At 38.1% G+C, this 18,406-nt stretch overlaps 1 protein-coding gene across 1 annotated transcript in view; it reads right to left on the reverse strand.

The window, feature by feature from the left end:
- LOC111142114 (potassium calcium-activated channel subfamily M regulatory beta subunit 4) overlaps positions 1-18,406 on the reverse strand; it is a 59,788-nt gene that overhangs the window by 31,693 nt on the left and 9,689 nt on the right. The window contains exon 2 of the mRNA XM_022495083.1: positions 1,225-1,352. Coding sequence (XP_022350791.1) covers positions 1,225-1,352 — 128 coding nt within the window. The remainder of the gene's footprint in view (positions 1-1,224; positions 1,353-18,406) is intronic.

Here is an 18,406-nt window from a genome sequence, read left to right on the forward strand (position 1 = left end):
CTGCAGCTACCATATTGTAAAGAAGGCGATCTAGCCTAATGAAGGATGAGAGGCTAGTGGAAAAGAACTGAGGCCCTTTGGCCACACTGGTACCAAGTGCTGAGCGGGAGAGGCCATCCTGGCCCACACAGCTAATCCCGCCATCCTCTGACTGCGCGTAAATCTCCAAGCCAACCCACAGAATTATAAGAAATAATGAATCACTGTTGTAGTAAGCCACTTGATTTGGGGTGGTTTGTTATGCAGCAAGAGGCACCTGATGGTTAGGCCATGCCAAGATGTGCGGACTCTACTCTGAAAACTGTGAGGAGTAACCTGATTAAATTCATATTTTAGGAGGATCAACTTGGCAGTAGCGTCAACCATGGGGTTGGCCTGGGGGCAGGTTGGAGGTAGAAGGACTGTTTGGAACACTTGTGTTCAGAGTCGAGAAATCATGTGGATGTGACTTAAGACAGGGGTAGGGGGAAGGCAGAGAAGAGTCATTATGGAGGTAAAATCAGCGTAAAATCAGCGTGATGGCAAATACAAGTTGCAGTGTGTAAAGGAGAAACGTGAACTAGTAGTTACGGTTCTCTGGACTAGGTAAACGAAGGGATGGTAGCGTGCTTCACTAAGAGGGGGCAGGGGAGGAAAAGAAGGTTTAATGGAACTGGAACATCTAAGCGGAGAGTACGGCAAGGAGTTGTGAATACTCAATAAATGCTTAATAAAGAAATTAGTATGAGGAACCTGGATGGGTACTGCAGTGTTCTAGTCCAGTGAGCCGTGGTTATAGGGCCTAACTTGAGCTCTCTCTAAGTCAAGTTAAGTTTTAACACTATGAACTCATTTTCTTGATAAATCATCAGAATAGAAAGGAAAAGGAAAGATAAGATTTCATGCAGTCCCAAATGCTCACAAATCAACACGTTGTTCCGTTTATGTGTATCCAATCTGTAATTCTCAGAGAGCAAGTGCTACTTGTATCTGATGTTCCCCTCTGAAAGCACTTTCTTAATCTCTCCAGAGGGTAGCACCATGATAGACGTTCTCTTTTTGTCCCCCTTATTCTTCACCTGCCTGCCAGCCTGTAAAATGGCTTCACTAACTCCACGCAAAGAAAGAGTTGAGTCTACCCCCATGTCAGATATTTTGTCAAGTGAGCACAATCTACGATTTATTTTGTAATTAACTACAAAGGCTACAAGCAACTTTAATATGCACAAGCAAATACTGGCTTACCTTTGAAATTGATTAAAGTAGCAAGTAAATGGCTGGGAACCAATCTCATCTTTCCAGTACTGTTGCCAATTCATGACACTTTCCAAGTTCTTCTGATTTTCTCTCTTACAGGGAGGAATATAGGAGCACTAGCAAAACAGAACACAGAAAATAAACCTATTATTTTGCAGAATATTGAAATATGGTCCTTTTTTATAGGGAGATGATATTATGCATATAATAAATGTAATTCTGACCTACCTAATCTTTAATAGAGCCAAACTGAAATCATTGAACTATATTTCAAATTTCCAATTTGGAGCAATTATAGAAAATATTCCAATTAAATGCTGCAAAAAATAATCTTTAGTCATTACAATAGGAGGATAGATTATAAACAGTTACAATCTAATGGCAAATTAAAAGCATGATATACTCTCTTTATTGTGGGCCTGTGAATCAATAGAGGGAAGGAAGGAAGGAAAGTAGGGAGGGAAGGAGGGAGGGAAGAAAGAGAGAGGAAGGAAGGAAGGAAAGAAGAAAAAAAAAGTTGGGTTTTATCTGCAGTTGCTAACTATGGACCTTGATATTTTCCTCTTCCAACTCTAACTACCAAATCAAGCACACAGCTCTCCTCAGATACTGCTCGCAACTGCTGAAACTCAAGTTTTCTTTTCTTACATTCTCTTGAACAATAAAATCAGCAGAAAATTTCCTCAGAAGTACATAATCAATGCATTTTGCTAACTGATGCCTTTTCCTGGCTCTGCCTCTAACAAAGTAGTTCTCTCTGAAGGGGTCCAATTACTGTAAGCAATACAGAATCAGGATATTTGGAAAATTATTCTCAACTCTAGATGTTAAATTTAACCCTTAACATTCTAATCCAATTTCTCCGATTCAGGTTTTTTTTTTTTTTAGATTTTTTTTTTTTTTTTTTTAAGTAATCTCCTCACCCAATGTGGGGCTCACACTCATGACCCTGAGATCAAGAGGCAGACACTCCATCAACCGAGCCAGCCAGGCGCCCCTCTGATTCAGTTTTTACAATGATGATCACAATAAAGATGGTGCCAATTTACCGTTATTGAATGTTTACAATATGCCCGACACTACAATAAACGCTTAATGGGCTTTACCTGTGTGCTTCTTACAACAACCTTAAAATGATCTCCAATTTACAGATGAGGAAACTGAGGTTTCTGTCAACTCTCCAACTAGATGCTGGTGATTTTATCCCATTCGACTCCCAGATGTTCTAGGAAAGTTTCCGATGTTAAGGAGTAGGGAAAAAAATAAAAAGAACTTTCACTTCATAGTATAATTTTTTAAAAAAGATTTTATTTGTTTATTTGACACAGAGAGAGAGAGAGAGCACAAGCAGTGGGAGTGGGAGGGAGAGGGAAAAGGAGGGAGCCTCAGCAGGAAGCCTGAGGCAGGATTCCATCCCAGGACCCTGGGACCAACTGAGCCGCCCAGGTGCCCCGTCACAGTATAATTTGATTTGCATTATTTTAGAGCATATAACTTGTCAACACCTTCCTATTATTTTCTGGTAAAACACTAACTTTTTAGTATGATGTACAGTCCTCTTCAGCATCTGCCCTCCCCTGCCTGGGACTTCGCCATTTAGAAGTACATAGTCCCAGGACACCTGGGTGGAACAGTCAGTTAAGCATCTGACTTTGGCTCAGGTCCTGACCCCGGGTCCTGAGATGGAGACTTGCATCTCTCCCTCTGCCTGCCGCTCCCCGTGCTGTGCTGTCTCTCTGATAAACAAACAAATAAAATCTTCAAAAAGAAGAAGTACATAGTTCCCAGATCTGCCACATGCCATCACAACTACTGGCTGGTTCATGCTTCTCTCTCTTCTTTTTTAAATTTTTTTTTTTTAAGATTTTATTTATTTGACAGAGAGAGAGAGAGAGAGCTCACAAGTAGGCAGAGAGGCAGGCAGGAGGCGAGGGGGAAGCAGGCTCCCCGCTGAGCAGAGAGCCCAGTGCAGGGCTCGATCCTAGGACCCTGAGATCATGACCAGAGCCGAAGGCTGAGGCTTAACCCACTGAGCCACCCAGGCACCCGTTCTCTCTCTTCTTTCAATGCATTTTCTTTTAGTTCCCTTTTTTCCAGATGCAGCTCTGGTGCATCTGTTTGGGGAAACCTTCTCTTTCCTTCTCCACAGTTAAGCCCCCCTTCCGTTGTCCAGCCATAGGCATCACACCCCATGCAGGCACAGCTGTAATCCCACTTCCCACTATCACACTGGTTAGTCTGTTTGACATCAGCCTCCTCAATTCATCGGCAAGTTGGAACAAGGTTCTTTCCTCTTTTCTTTTCTTTCTTTTTTCCCCACTGCATCTTCACACTTAGGACTATGTCTGGTAATAGTGAAATTTCAAAAATGTCGGTAGAATTAATAATATCACACTTATATACATTTTTAAATTCAAGATGATGAAGCTATTTTCACAGCAGGTAAACATTTCTCTTAACACAAAAATATTTTAACTTTTAGTAAATTTGGTTGTTTTCTATTATATGTAACAAATTTACAACACCTTACTCAAATCTTAGTTGGATGATTGGATCACTGCCTATTTGCCCTCTGCGTATCTAGTTAATGTTCTATTAATAACACTATAACATATATAAAGCTAAACTTTTCTGGGAGATTCTGAATTCTGAGATCTTCCAAAGCAGCAGCTGGGCTTAGAAGCAATAGAGGCCATTAGATCCAGCTCCAGTCCTACTATTTGTTGGGTGTTTGGACTTGAGTAAATTACTTCCTTTTTCTGGATTTCATTTCTTCTGATCTGTAAACTCTCCAAAATAATTTCTAGCTCTACATTTCTTTGATTCTCTTCTTGGAGGTACACCAAGAAAGGACCCAGCAGAAGGCAGGACTACAAACACTGTTGCAATATTTTTCCCAGAAAAGATCCTGCCCACCGGGGAAGAGGTTGGGCAGCCTGACAGAGCCACCGTTCCAGCCCCCAAAAAGGACAAGTGCGGTAGGCCCTTTCTTAGAGACCTATCCTTGGCATTAGCTTAGCGTTCATAAGGGGCGTCTGATTTTTTTTTCTTGTTTGTGTGCTATAATGTGCTGGACAGTTCCTTTCCTTCTATTAAAACATTCTTCCTCCGGCATCATGGTCAATTAGTTTATAAAGTGAGAGTAGGTACCCCCTGATTGTGTTCTTCGAAGGATGTGTGAAACCTTAAAAGTCCATCGGAGCCTTTTTTTTTTTTTTGCAACGGCTATACCCGACACGAGAGGTACACTGAACATTTGAGGGAATAACAACTGACAATCAAACGGAAGTAAGGCAGATTTTTAAATTTTGAGGTTAGCTCAGTTTGAATTCTTTGCTATTTAGTTTTTCTAAATAAAAGTGGGTTTAAACCCAGGGTATAGGTTTAAAAGAAGTATCTCCACCAAATGACAGCTCTATGATTTCACCAGGAGAGTCACGTCCACGTGTTTCTGGAAAGGTCAGACGAAAACCTTCACTGAGTGAGTAGAGTCTGTATTAAGTACGTTGTGGTTTCACGTGGGCAAAAAAGAAACGTTCCTCGCCTTTAGGATACTATGAGGTAGTGTGGATGGGTTTTTAGAAGCAAAGTCTTTTTACGTTAGGAAAAATTGCCTTTGATCCAAAATTCAACTGTTTTTTTCATGGACTGTATTCTTTCCAAGAGTATTATAGATTAAATGATGAGCTTATGATCCTCTAGTAACTTTTAAAGCTCACATCACCTTAGAAGGAAAATTGTTTAAAGGCTAAACCTTATGTTCTTAGAAATCATTGTTGTTCATTTTCTTGTATCTTGATTCTCCGATTAGTTTGTCTTTAAAATTTCTGTGGAGGCTAACTTAGATTCTCCCAAGATTCCTTCTCAACTCGGCAAAGCAGTATAGATTGTTAAGAATTTTAAAATAAGTAATAAATACCAATTCAAAGTAGTGTTCTAGGAAAAAGAAATGTTTCAGAAATTTAGTCAAAGACTCCTTTCCTCTCTCAGCTGTTCAAACCGGATGGGTTTCCAGGCTCTAGCATAGCATAGCTCTACCATAACTCTTTGGGGGAAGGGCACAAACGATAATATACACCGTATCAGCAGCATCCCGTATTGTCGTCGTGGCTAACATTTACTGATTATATGTGAAGCATCTCATGAATCCAAATCTCATTTAATCCAAATCAGCAAATGGTATAATCACCTATGTTTTACAGATGAGGAAATCGAGGGGCAGAGGTTTAAGAAAACTTTCCCTCCGTTACAATGGCAAATGGAAAAGTTGGGATTCAGACAGCAGGGTCTTCTTAACCACTGCCCCACACAGCCCCCAAGTCTCTATCTTTAGGGCTTCCCAGTTGTCTTTGAAGCTGCCTGCTTTAGGAGTAAGGGAGATGCCCTGATCTCTGCATCCCTCGCTTAGAGAACCAGAGTAATGATTCTTTGGGAATGGAGTTGGTGCAGCCCTCCCAGACGGACGCGCTGAGGCGTTCTGTGGTAATGCTTTGTTTTCCTCAGAGAAATGCATTGTGAGTCTTCATTTGTTCCCTCTTGTCTCAGTTTGGCTCCAGGCTTGGTGTCTGGTGCCATCGATGTAATTTCACTTAGATGAATTTATAGACACAATGTCTTTGGTCACAGAGGACAATGAGTGTTCCCTTGGAGAAACTTCTTAAGATTCTGACCTTTTTTGTTTTTCACTTGCAAAGGCAGCATTTCCCAATTTTTAATATCATTATCACCCAAATAACCTTCGCTACTGTCTGTGTCACTTGCTGCCTAAACTTTCATGAAATCACTTTCTTTAAAAAGTCAAGAGAACAAGAGGAATGTGATAAAAATATTTGCTTTCCTGGTAGAAAAAATTTTTTTGACTTTTGAATTCACGAACCAAGTTGGAAGAATAGAGTGGGCTAAGACTTCTGTGAGTTTCTAAGGGAAGATGCTATCATCGTTTGACGTGGAATATTTGATTATGTACTTATTATGACTTATTTTTCCATTATCTTATTTTAGGAATTATCAGGATTTATAATACCATTCTTTTCAGCCTATCACAATGGATTTATATTTTAATAGTACCCTCTTGAGTGTGTTCTTTTGTGTCTTGAGGATTGTATTTCAATCATGTGGGCAGAGTAGGCAGAAATCACTTTCTTCCTTTACTGAGTCATTTAAAAAACAACTGCACAAAACACGTGGCTCATTTAAACATTGGGGAGCAAGTTCTATGTTAGGCATTATCTAAGAAACAGGAATGGAAAAACTGCTTTTTTCCTCCAGTTTCTTTATTGACTTTATTTGGTTAGGGAGGATAGTATTGAAAGACTTAACACTAGAATGGGTTTAGCTGATTAAATAATTTCCAAAGTAAACTTAGTTAGAAAATGAATTCTTGGTGTGCCTGGCTGGCTTAGTCAGTAGAGCATGCGACTCTTGATCTCGGGATGGTAAGTTTGAGCTCCACATTGGGTGGAGAGATTACTTAAAAAATTTTTTAAAACCCAAAAATAACTAATGAAAACATTATGTATCACAACATAGGTCTAATTGTATTTTATACTATAATCCCCATTTTCTGTAATATCTGTAAGATATGTCAGCTATGATTTGTAACTTTAATGACATTTTTGACAATATAAACATATAATTAGGAAAACACTACAGAATAAAAACTGTAACTGAGCCATTAATAAACTCCATATTGTTTCATAGGCCTCAACTTCATTACTTGTGAATACACACGCACCTTATGAATGTAAGTTAATTTAACAAACACATATGAAATTATATGTCATCTAAAAAAAATTTAATTCTAGGGCGGAGCTCCAGAATGTGTATCTATATCTGAAAACTAAATTAAAATAATCTTGTGAAAGAACTTGAAGATCAAACAAATGGCTTAGAAAATATCAAAAGCAAGGCTAGCTAAGAACAGGAGAAGCTAAAATAAGCTCTTTGGACAGAATCGGCTGGGCATGTCCAGTGTGGTGCCCACCTTAGAACAGTGTTCGTCAAAGTCTGTCCCACTGACCACTTGGGTCGTTCATCAAAAAGATCTACCCTCCTGAGGGTCTGATTCAGTAAGACCAGGAATCTGTATTTTTAACAGCTTTCCTTTCCCTTGGAATAACAACTTTTTAGAACTGATAATTTATGCAACGAGCCATTCTTGATTGCTGAGTACTGGACAGAGTACAAAGATTAGATATTACTCACCCTTTTCTTGTCTCTCCCCTCCCTTCCCAGGAGCATGTAATGTATAGTAGTAGCTTATTCACAAATTGCTTTGTGATTACAGAAGAGGAAGTGAAGATTTGGGGCTTTGGGGGTATGAGAGAAGCTTCCCAGAAGAGATGATTTTTGATTTGTGTCTTTAAGTTTGACCAGGAGTTTGCTTCTCAGAGAATGTCTTGGGAAGGTGACATTCCAAAAAGAAGAAATGGAATGTGCAATGACTTTGTCTGTATAAATGTTCCAGAAAGACTGAGTCATCTAATGTGCTTGGAGGATAAGGGGCATGGGGGATGGTGTTGAAAAATGCCCAATTATCTGAACTACTACTCACTGAAGAATTGTTCCTCTCTCCTTAAATGCTTCAATGAAAAACTGCTCACTACCTTCTGCATAGTATTTCCACCCACCCACCAATGCTCTTTTAGTTAGAATTTATTGTCATGCGTTGATACTATCTGCATTCTGTAATTTAGTAATATTCGTTTAACTTCTGGATTCGAGCAGACTGTTCAGGTTGGTGATTCTATTAAAACTGAGAAAAGTTTCAAAAGACATTCTAATTTCAAGAGAAAATAGTTCATTCAGCATTAGCATTAGAAAATAAAAATACAGTGTCTTTACTAAAAAACAGAGAGCGAATCTAAATAGAAAAAGTTAAACCAAAACAAGAAGTTTAACCTGGAAAAAGCTCAATAGCTTTATTTATAACAAGAATGAAAGTACATGTAAAAATTGGTTCCATGGTGTGTGATCCTAATTCAAAATCTTTGAGGGGAGGACCAATCCTCACAACCATATAGAACACTGAAATAAAAGTTTCTTAAGTGTTCATGCACGCATTCAGATAATGCCTCATTGATGGCATTATTTGCATACTGTATTGTATACTGCACACAAATTTCAATGTGTGTATGTATATTTAATGAAATATTACAGCCATCACTTCTGCATGGAGACCAACAAGCCCTATCCATGCTAAGTCCCTGAGGACCAGGACTGAGAGATGATGGTGATAAAAACGTGATGTTTCCTACTTGTGGCAGGATGTGTTTTCCAAAGATGGCTGCACAAATATTTATCCCATTTCACAGGCTCTTACGATGTGACATTGACACCGTTCTATTCGGGGTGCAGCTTTATCTTTCCTTCCCTAGAACATGGATGAGCCTGTGATCCTGTGTGACAGCCACGGCTAAATCAGAAAAGGTGGCATAGCTTCTGCCTGCAACTGTCTCTTGGGAGTGCTCACCCCTGGAATCTGGACACTATTCCACGAGGAAGCCAAAACTGCCCCATGCAAAGCAATCACACAGAAAGGCCCATGTGGAGAGGATCCCAGACCCCCAGCCAAAAGACAGCATCAACAGGTAAGTAAGTGAGCCTTCAAATGATTCCAGCCTCAGGCCGGGGACCAGACACCATGGAGCAGAGATAAGCTGTCCCCTTTGTGCCCTGTCTGAATTTCTGGCCCACAGAATTTGTGAGCATAATAAAAATATTTAATCCACAGGCGTACTTGGCAGTGGCTAACAGATCATAGGGCACCTGGGACTAAAAAGATGAACACCTTTTAAGGTTCTCCTTGAACTACATACCTGAAAAAACCTGAGGTCTGATGAAATGTAGTCCAATGAGACACTGTGACATAAGAGAGGGCTCCTCATCCAGTCCCCAGGCCAAAAGCTCCTTGAACAAAGAGGAGGCTGGTCATCCTTGGGGACAGACCCCTTAGTAGTGCCTGAAGTAGCACCTACTCAAAATCTTCTAACCTTTCCCCAGAGAACATGCAGACATTTACCAGAGCAGCTGGGTAGGGGCAAAAGGGCAGACATTTATTTCACCTTTTTAAATTTTAACTCCATATAGTTAACATACAGTGTTAGAGGAGTTTCAGGTGTACAATACAGTGATGCAACAATTCTATACGTTACTCGTTCTCTTACTTTTCTTCACCTATTTCATCCACCCCACACTCACCTCTCCTCTGGCAACCATCGTTTGTCCTCTATAGTTAACAGTCTGTTTTTGGCTTGTCTAGAAAGGGCAGACATTTAGAGTATTACTGGACGCTGGCTCTGTGCTAACCTTTAACCCTGAGGGCCCGAGGTATGACTGTGCTCACAAAGGGGGCTCATAGCATCAGGAGAAAAATGGAGCTTTGGCCCAAGCTGGCATTATGATGGGCCCAGAGATTCCATGTGGTTGTTCCTATAGATCCCGAAGGTATAGATGCAACACATGGTACTTAACATCAGTCCTCAGTACCTCCCTTGACCCCCTTACTCACAGACAGAAGCTTTTTCGATGGATGAGTCTGACACTACCTGCTCGTTCCCAAACAGTAAACCAACAGACCAGTATGCCACCCTAGGAAGACACAGAGATTACAGGAGTGGGATTCCTAGCATGTCCCTAGTTAACTTGCCTATTCGGCTCCTGAAGAGGGTTGACAAGTCTTGGAGAATGGCTGTATGGTTAGATAAAACCATGGTGGCCATTTCAGATCGTCTGTTTATTGGAGCAAAGACACTTACCTCTGGAAACTATTCTATGGCAAATTTTTTTCTCTCCATCTTTGTGGAAAAAGTGAATCAGAGGCTGTTTTTACCTGGCTGAGAGGGTGCAAACTCTCCAGTCTTATTCAGGACTGTCTCACTCAGCACTACCTCAACTCTCTCTGGCTGTTACGCTCTACTCCACAGGGACCTAGACTCCCTCTATCCCACAGAACATTACAGTGTACATTGATGATATCATGCTGATTACTGCACCTGGAAGCAGGGAGTACAAAGTGCCCTAGATTCTTTGGTAAACACAGGTATGCCAGTGAGTGGGAAATTTGGGGGAATGGGGGTTACCACCTCAGTGATGCTTCTGGGAGTCTAGTGGTCTAGGGAATTTCTAAATATCTCTTCCAAAGTGAAAGACGAGTTTCTGCATCTTTCACTCCTTAATAATTAGAAAGAGTCACAATGCTTGAACTTCCTTATATTTTAGCAGAATTATAGACCCACTTTTGAGATTGCTACTCTGAGCCTTTATTGAGTGAACCATAACGCCACTGCTTTCCATGGCAGCCAGAGCAGGAAAACCTGCTCCAGCTGCTCCAGGCTCCAGCCCTCTCAATTCACCTCTTTGGCCCAGTGCCTCCAACCGTTATATGAGGTCTGTGCCAGACTGGGGGGGTACATGGAGCCCACCGAGAGCCCTAGTAACATACAGCAAACCCATGCTTTCTTTGGCAAATATTCTCTTTCTAAGAAACCATGGATTTGGTCCTGAGTGCCAGGAGGGTCAGGTTGTATAAGCATGGAACATCAATTTACCATGCCACTATTGTACTCCGGGCTTTTTGACCCACTAAAACAGAAGGGTGCCATTTACAGGACTGAAGCAAGTCATCCTGGGAAGTAAGTGTCACAAGCAAATGGTTCACACTCCCAGTTCACCTTCTCTTTTTATACTACCACCTTTCCCAACCTGTCCGCATAAACGGTTGTTAATCTAGGTCGGTTTTTCTAATACTGGGATATACATGCCCCCAGGAGTACCCTGAGGTGTACTAGTGGGTTCCTGACCAGTTTGGATGGATGGAAAAAATCTGAGCTCAGTGAGCCTCACTTTGAGCAGAACTTCCGGTTGTTTGTTTCTCTCTTAAGGAAAGATGTTGAAGGTACAGAGGTACACTAAGTTATGGATGCTGCCTAATAAAATTGAGTTTTGATTAAAGGGATGAGACAGGGTTAAATTCTCAGAAACAGAACTCTGATCAAAACGTAAAACCTAAAAGCTGTATTTCCCATGCATCCTTTCTCAGGAAGCTACTTGAGGATGTACTCCACCAAAACAAAGGTATAAACCAAGAAATAGGAAGGCACTGGGTCAAGGGAACACAGCACTCAACATGGGGAAGACACAGCAGGCCTAAGTTGTAACCAGTTCAATTCAGGGCAGTAGTGGGCTGAAGGAGTCTAGAAAGGGCATTCCAGGAGATTTCTTTAAAGAGAAAAAAGTGGAGCTAAATGGCTACCTGTTACGAATAGTCATATGAAAAATAGTGTACAAAGTAGTTTTATGACTCTGTGGGAAAATTTTGGAAAAGGAAGAGGAAGGTGCATAGGAAAGTAAGAATATATGAAAAGGGGATGACTTATCAGCTCAAGGAAAATAAACATTTATAGAAATGAACAATAAATTACATAGTTAAAATAAGTTAATGCTCAATACTAGTTTAGCCAAAAATTATGATAGAACCATATTTGAAGGATGAAGGACAGAAAAATGAGGTGGAATGGGATGGTGTAAGAAAGCTAAATCCTCATATTCCCTTATGTGTGGTCAATGATATCTTGAATAAACACATCAGAGAGCCTACTAGTTGGAAATACAGAGATAAATATTAGAGAAAAATAAACTAAAAACATTTACACTGACAATAAAATATTGTCTCTGCATTGCAAAACGGATTGAGACAGAGGAATCTCAATAAAGAAGTACCTCTTCCCAATAAAATTATTGCATTATATGATTTGTTAAACTACATTCATAATAACAATAATGAATATTCATCAAAGGTTTACTACATGTGAGACCGTTATTCAAGGTGTTTCACACATATTACTCTTTTAATCCTGATAACCCAATGAGATAGATACTATTACAATTCATTTTACAGATAAAAAAACTGAGGCAGAGAGGTTAAGTAACTTCCAAGGTCATACTACTACTTTGATTAAAAAATAAAGTAGGAGCACCTGGGTGGCTCAGTCAGTTAAGCGTCTGCCTTCAGCTCAGGTCATGATCTCAGGGTCCTGGTTTTGAGCTGCATCAACCCCCATCCTCCTTCCCTGCTCAGCAGAGAATCTGCTTCTTCCTCCGCATGGTCTTTCCCCTCTGTTTGTGCATGCTCTCTCTGTCACTCTCTAATAAATAAAATCTTTTAAACAAATTGCTAAAATAAAGCATAATAGATACACAAGGTAAAACCCCCAGGCAAACATGCTTAACAGTTATACATTCTTCCAGGTGTTTTCTACATTTGATTTTAACATGAATGTGAGTACACTCTTCTCTTTCTCTTTCATTTAACAATATACCTTGGTACTCTTATAACTGCATAGAAAGATCTAGCTCATCCTTTTTTCAATGCTACTATATGGATATGCAAGAATTATTAATTTGTCCTCTACTAAAAAACATTAAAGGTGTTTTCAGTCTTTTGAAGTTCCAAAGGAGCAACAAAATTCCTTTTACAAGCAACTGTATGTACATATGTGAGAACAGGAAAAATAAAAATATGTATACATTCAAAATTTATGACTATTGTGTCCCAAAGAGACTGTATCAACTGCACTTCTGCTAGAAGTTTACAAGAGTGCCTATCCTCATATCCTTAAAAAAATAAAAAGTAATCTGATAATTAAACTTTCTGATATTTGAAATATGGGACTTCTTGTTTTAATTTGCATTTTTTTTTAAGATTTTTATTTATTTGAGAGAGAGAGTGGGTGCGGGAGAGAGAGAATTAGGGAGTCAGAGGGGCTGAGGGAGGGGGAGAAGCAGACTCCCCACTAGCAGGAAGCCCAACTCCAGGCTCCAACCAAGGACCCTGGGATCATGACCTGAGCCAAAGGTAGATGCTTAACCACCCAGGTGCCCCTAATTTGCATTGTAAAATAGAGGTAATTTTTTTTTTTATATTTGAAAAACTATTTGTATTTCTTTCCTGCAAACTGACTATCCACAAACTCTTCCTGTTATGGTCATTTTCTTGCTAACGTTTAAGAGTCTTTACATAGCAAAAAAGCTAATCTTTATCACATATCACCAATTTTCCTTCTCATTTTGTCTCTTTTGACTTAATTTGTGGTATGTTTGGGATATAGACATATGTAATTTGTATCAACTCAATCTGTGAAAATCTGTGCAATTAGACCCACATCAATGACAGAACCATTATCTATAACCGCAGAAACAAGACCTCATCACTTTTGTGCTGTCTTAGACTTACAAAATAAGGTATGTGACACTGTTCAAAAAAATATTTTAGAAAATATAAATAAGCAAAAATAAAAATTTAAGCCTCTGGTGCTTCCATCATTATGATTACCATTGTTATCTCACTTAGGATTTTGTGTAAATATTAAGTAAAGTCCCATAATTTTCATCTGAACATGTGTTCTATCACAGGTGTTTGTTTCAACGCATTCCTGAATTTATAAAAAAAAATTCAGAAGTTTTCCTTGTTTCTCATGCTCTGGCACACTTTAAAATAGAATTAAAGGGGAGGAGGTAGGGGATGGGGTTACTGGGTGATGGGCATTAAGCAGGTCATGTGATGTAATGAGCACTGGGCATTCTATACAACTGATGAAATCACTGAACTCTACCTCTAAAACTAATCCACTATATGTTAATTAATTGAATTTAAATTAAAAATTTTTAAAAATAAAATAAAATAGGATTAAAGTTATCTATTTTCATAGAATTGACCTGGAAACATTTACAATTGGAGTTTCTTTGCATATTAGTGAGATTATACACATTTTCCATGTGTCTGCTTAGTTGTAATTCTTCACCAAACTGCCTGTTCACGCTCTGACCCTGTGTATCAGTCGGGGTTCCCCAGAAAAATAGAACCAACGGTATACATGTATACATATAAGAGATTGATTATGAGGAATTGGCTCACACAATAAGGGAAATCCTACAATTTGCTGCTCACAGGATGGAGACCCAGAAAAGCGGGTGGTATAATTCAGTTCAATTGTAAAGGCCCCCAGTCAGAGGGACACCAATATTGTGTTCCAGCTCAGCAGAGGGCAAGTTTGCCCTTTCTCTGCCTTTTTGTTCTATTTAATCCCTCAACAATTTGGATCATGTCCACTAGCATTGGTGAGGATGGTTCTTCCTTACTGAGATTACTGATTCAAATCCTAACCTCTTCCAGAAACACCTCACAGATGCACCTAGAAATCATATTTTACTAGTTCTCTGGGCATTTGTTAACCCAGTCAAGTTGGCACACAGAATTAATCATCAAGCCTAGTGTGCTACTGAAGAGATGGCCATTTATGGCTAAGAGCTCTTCATATGTTGGGTTTTGAATCATTTCTCTACCACAGCGCAAGTATTCTCTCAAGTTTGTCATCTTTCTTTAGATTTTAATTTTTTAAACATATATAAGCCTTTCTCATTGTCATTAAACAAATCAGTGCATTCCTTTATGATTTGTGCCTTTGGTGTCATGTTTAGAAAGGCTTGCATACCCCTAAAAATTATGTAAATATTTACCTATATTTTATCTATTACTTCCCCAGTTTATTTTTATACATCAAAATTTTTATTCCATCAAAATTGTAGTTTTATTTTAATTAAATTTGTATCTTATTTTTATCACACCTTTTTTTAAATAATTTCTGAGTATTTTCCATTTGGAAAATTAATATTTTAAAATATATATATTTCCAAATAATAGGGAAGTTTTAACATCATTTACTGAGTAAGACCCGTCTTTATGAATGACTTGAAATGTCAAAATTTGCAAAGCAAATCTCCTTTCAGCGTTTTTTTCTGATAACAGCTTTACTGTAATATAATTCACACACCATTTCATTCATCCATTTAAAATGTACAATTCAGGGGCGCCTGGGTGGCTCAGTGGGTTAAGCCTCTGCTTTCGGCTCGGGTCATGATCTCGGGATCCTGGGATCGAGCCCCGCATCGGGCTCTCTGCTCAGCAGTGAGCCTGCTTCCCCCTCTCTCTGCCTGCCTCTCTGCCTACTTGTGATCTCTCTCTCTCTCAATAAAAAAAAAAAAAAAAAAGTACAATTCAGGGGCACCTGGGTGGCTCAGTAGGTTAAGCATCTGCCTTTGGCTGAAGTCATAGTCACAGTGTCCTGGGATTGAGCCCCGTTCTGGGCTTTCCACTCAGCAGGGAGTCAGCTTCTTCCTCTCCTTCTGCCCCTCCCCACCAACTCATGCTCTCTTTCTCTCTCTCTTGCTCACTTTCTCTCTCTCAAGTAAATAAAACCTTCAAAAATTTGAATTTTACAATTAAAAAATGTAAAAAAATAGAATGTACAATTTAATGGTTTTTAGTAGATTCACAGAAGTGTGCAATCACCGCCACAAGTTTTAGAAGTTTTTCATCACCCCAAGAAGACACCCTGTACACATCTGAACACATTTTTATGTGCTGATTGGCTACTTGTATACCTTCTTTGGAAAAATATCTATTCATATCTTTTGCCTATCTTTCAGTTGGTTTATCCACCTTTTTAATTGCTGAGTTGTAAAAGTTCTTTATTCTGGATATTTAATCTTTATCAGATAAATGATTTGCAAATGTTTTTCCTCATTCTGTGGCTGTCTTTTCACTTTTTTGATGCTATCTTCTGAAACACAAGTTTTTAATTGTATTTAAGTCCAGTCATCAATTTTTCCTTTGGTTGCTTGTGCTTTTCATGCCATAGTTAAGAAACTGCCTAATTCAAAGTCATAAAGATTTATACTTCTGTTTTCCTCTAAGAGCTTTATAGTTTAAGCTGTTACATTTGGGTTTATGATCCATTTTAACTTAATTTTTGTATATGGTGTGAGGTAGGAGTCCAATGTCATTCTTCTGCATGCATACAGTTGTTCCAGCACTATTGGTTGAAAGACAGTTCTTTCTCTTTTGAATGCTTTTGACAGAACTGCCAAAAATCAATTACCCACAAATGTGCTCATTTACTCTGGACTCTCAATTCTGTTTCATAGATTGGTATGCCTTGTACCGCACAGTCTTGATTACTGTAGTTTTCCAGTAAGTTTTAAAATTATAAAGTGTGACACTTCCACCATTGTTCTCTTTTTTCAAGATAATTTTGGCTATCCTGAGTCCCTTAAATCTCCATATGAATTTTAAGATCGGTTTGTCAATTTCCGCAAACAAAAACCCAACTAATAGGGATATTAATGGATCTGCAGACCAATTTGGGAAGTGTGCCATCTTTACAATATTAAGTTTTCCAACACACAAAGGATACATTTTCATTTATTTAGGTCTTCTTTAATTTCTCTTGATAGTGTTTTGTAGCTTTCAGGGCACAAATCTTTTACTCTTTTGTTAAAAATACTCTTTTGTGAAGTACATTCCTAAGTATTTTACTATTTTGATAATAGTATAGAATGTTTATTTCATTTTTTGATTGTTCATTGTTAGTATATAAAAATACAATTGATTTTTGTACCTTGACCTTGTGTTCTGTAGTCTTGCTGAATTTATTATATTTAATAGATAGGTTTTTGTTTTTGGTAGATTCTTTAGGAGTTACTTTATGCAAGATCAAGTGATTTGTAAATAGAGGTAGTTTATTTCTTCCTTTCCAATCTGGCTATCTTTTCATTTCTTGCTTAACTGTCCTGGGTAGAAGCTCCAACATCAAACAGGAGTGGCAAGAGTAAACATCCTTGTCTTATTTCTGATCTTAGGGGGAAAGATTTCAGTCTTTCACCATTAAGTATATTAGCTATTTGTAGTTGCTCTTTATCAGGCTGAGGAAGTTCTCTGTTATTCCTAGTTTTATTGATTTTTTTTAATCATAAGAGGATTTTGTGAAATGTTTTTTCTGCATATACTTATATAATCAGATTTTTGTCCTTTGTTTTATTAATATGGTGTATTACATTGATTGATTTTAGTACATTGAACAAACATTGCATTCTTGGAATAAATCCTGCTTGATCATGTCATATAATCACAAACTCTTCCAAACAATAGAAAAAGGAACACTTCCCAACTAATTCTATTACCACACCAAAATCAGACAAAGACATCACAAAAAAACTACAGACCAATATACCTGATAACTACAGAAGCAAAAATCCTTAAAAAAATGCTAGCAAACCAAATCTAGGAACATAGAAAAAGGTTTATATATCATGACCAAGTTAGGAGAATGGGGAATGAGTTACTAATGTGTATGGGATTCCTTTGGGGAGCGATGACAATATTTTGAAATTAGACAGTGACAATGATTGCATGATTTTGGGACTATACTAAAAATTGTACCTAGTAAAAGGGCAAATATAATTTTATGTGAATTACATGTTATTCTTAAAAAAAAAAAAAAAGCTGCCTGTCCTCTATTTTCTCTTTTCCCCTGTCCTACTGCCTGAAAGGCAGATATGATCATATTAGTAAAAAACATGTTAAGCAATGGTAGAGCAACAAGATGGTAGGAACCTGGGTCTTTGGAAAACCTTCCACATTAAACTGGCACAGCCCCATGAATTGCCTACAAGCTCAGATATTCACAAAAGCAAAAAAACAAAAAACAAAAACCAAAAAACTAGTCCCTGCTTTGTTTAGATCATTGCGATTAGGTTCCTGTTAAAGCATTCCAACCAATATCTTAATTAATTCAATTAGGTTGTTTCTACTTTTCACTACTACACACAATTTTGCAATGAAGTTCCTCATGTATATATAAATATATATATACATATATTTATCATTAAGATAACACATGTCCATATATAAATATATATATACATATATATATATATATAATATGTGTTGTCTTAATGATTTGTAGACATTTTCATTTTTGTTTATTGTTTATTATTTGTTTTGCCATTATTTTCTACTAGAGTTTGGCTTTTATTTACACTTCGTTTATAATAATTTTAGTCATATAGAAATTGTTACTTTAATGTGTTCAAATGTATCAATCTTTTCCTCTTATAATTTGTTTTAGTCTCATTTCAGAAAATATTTCTCAAATGTACATCAAAGATATTTTCCCATGCACCTCCTGACAATTTTAGTTTTCTTCTTCATATTTAGTTTTTCTTCCACTTGAAACTGGTTTTTATGAGTGTGAAGTATGTGTCACATTTTCCTTTTTATGTAGAGCTAATTGTTCAAGCATCATTTATTCATAATTTCATTCTTTCCCTGGTG

Source organism: Enhydra lutris, unplaced genomic scaffold (genome assembly GCF_002288905.1).
Source record: "Enhydra lutris kenyoni isolate GAN:26980312 unplaced genomic scaffold, ASM228890v2 scaffoldscaffold7, whole genome shotgun sequence".
Lineage (NCBI taxonomy): Eukaryota > Metazoa > Chordata > Mammalia > Carnivora > Mustelidae > Enhydra > Enhydra lutris.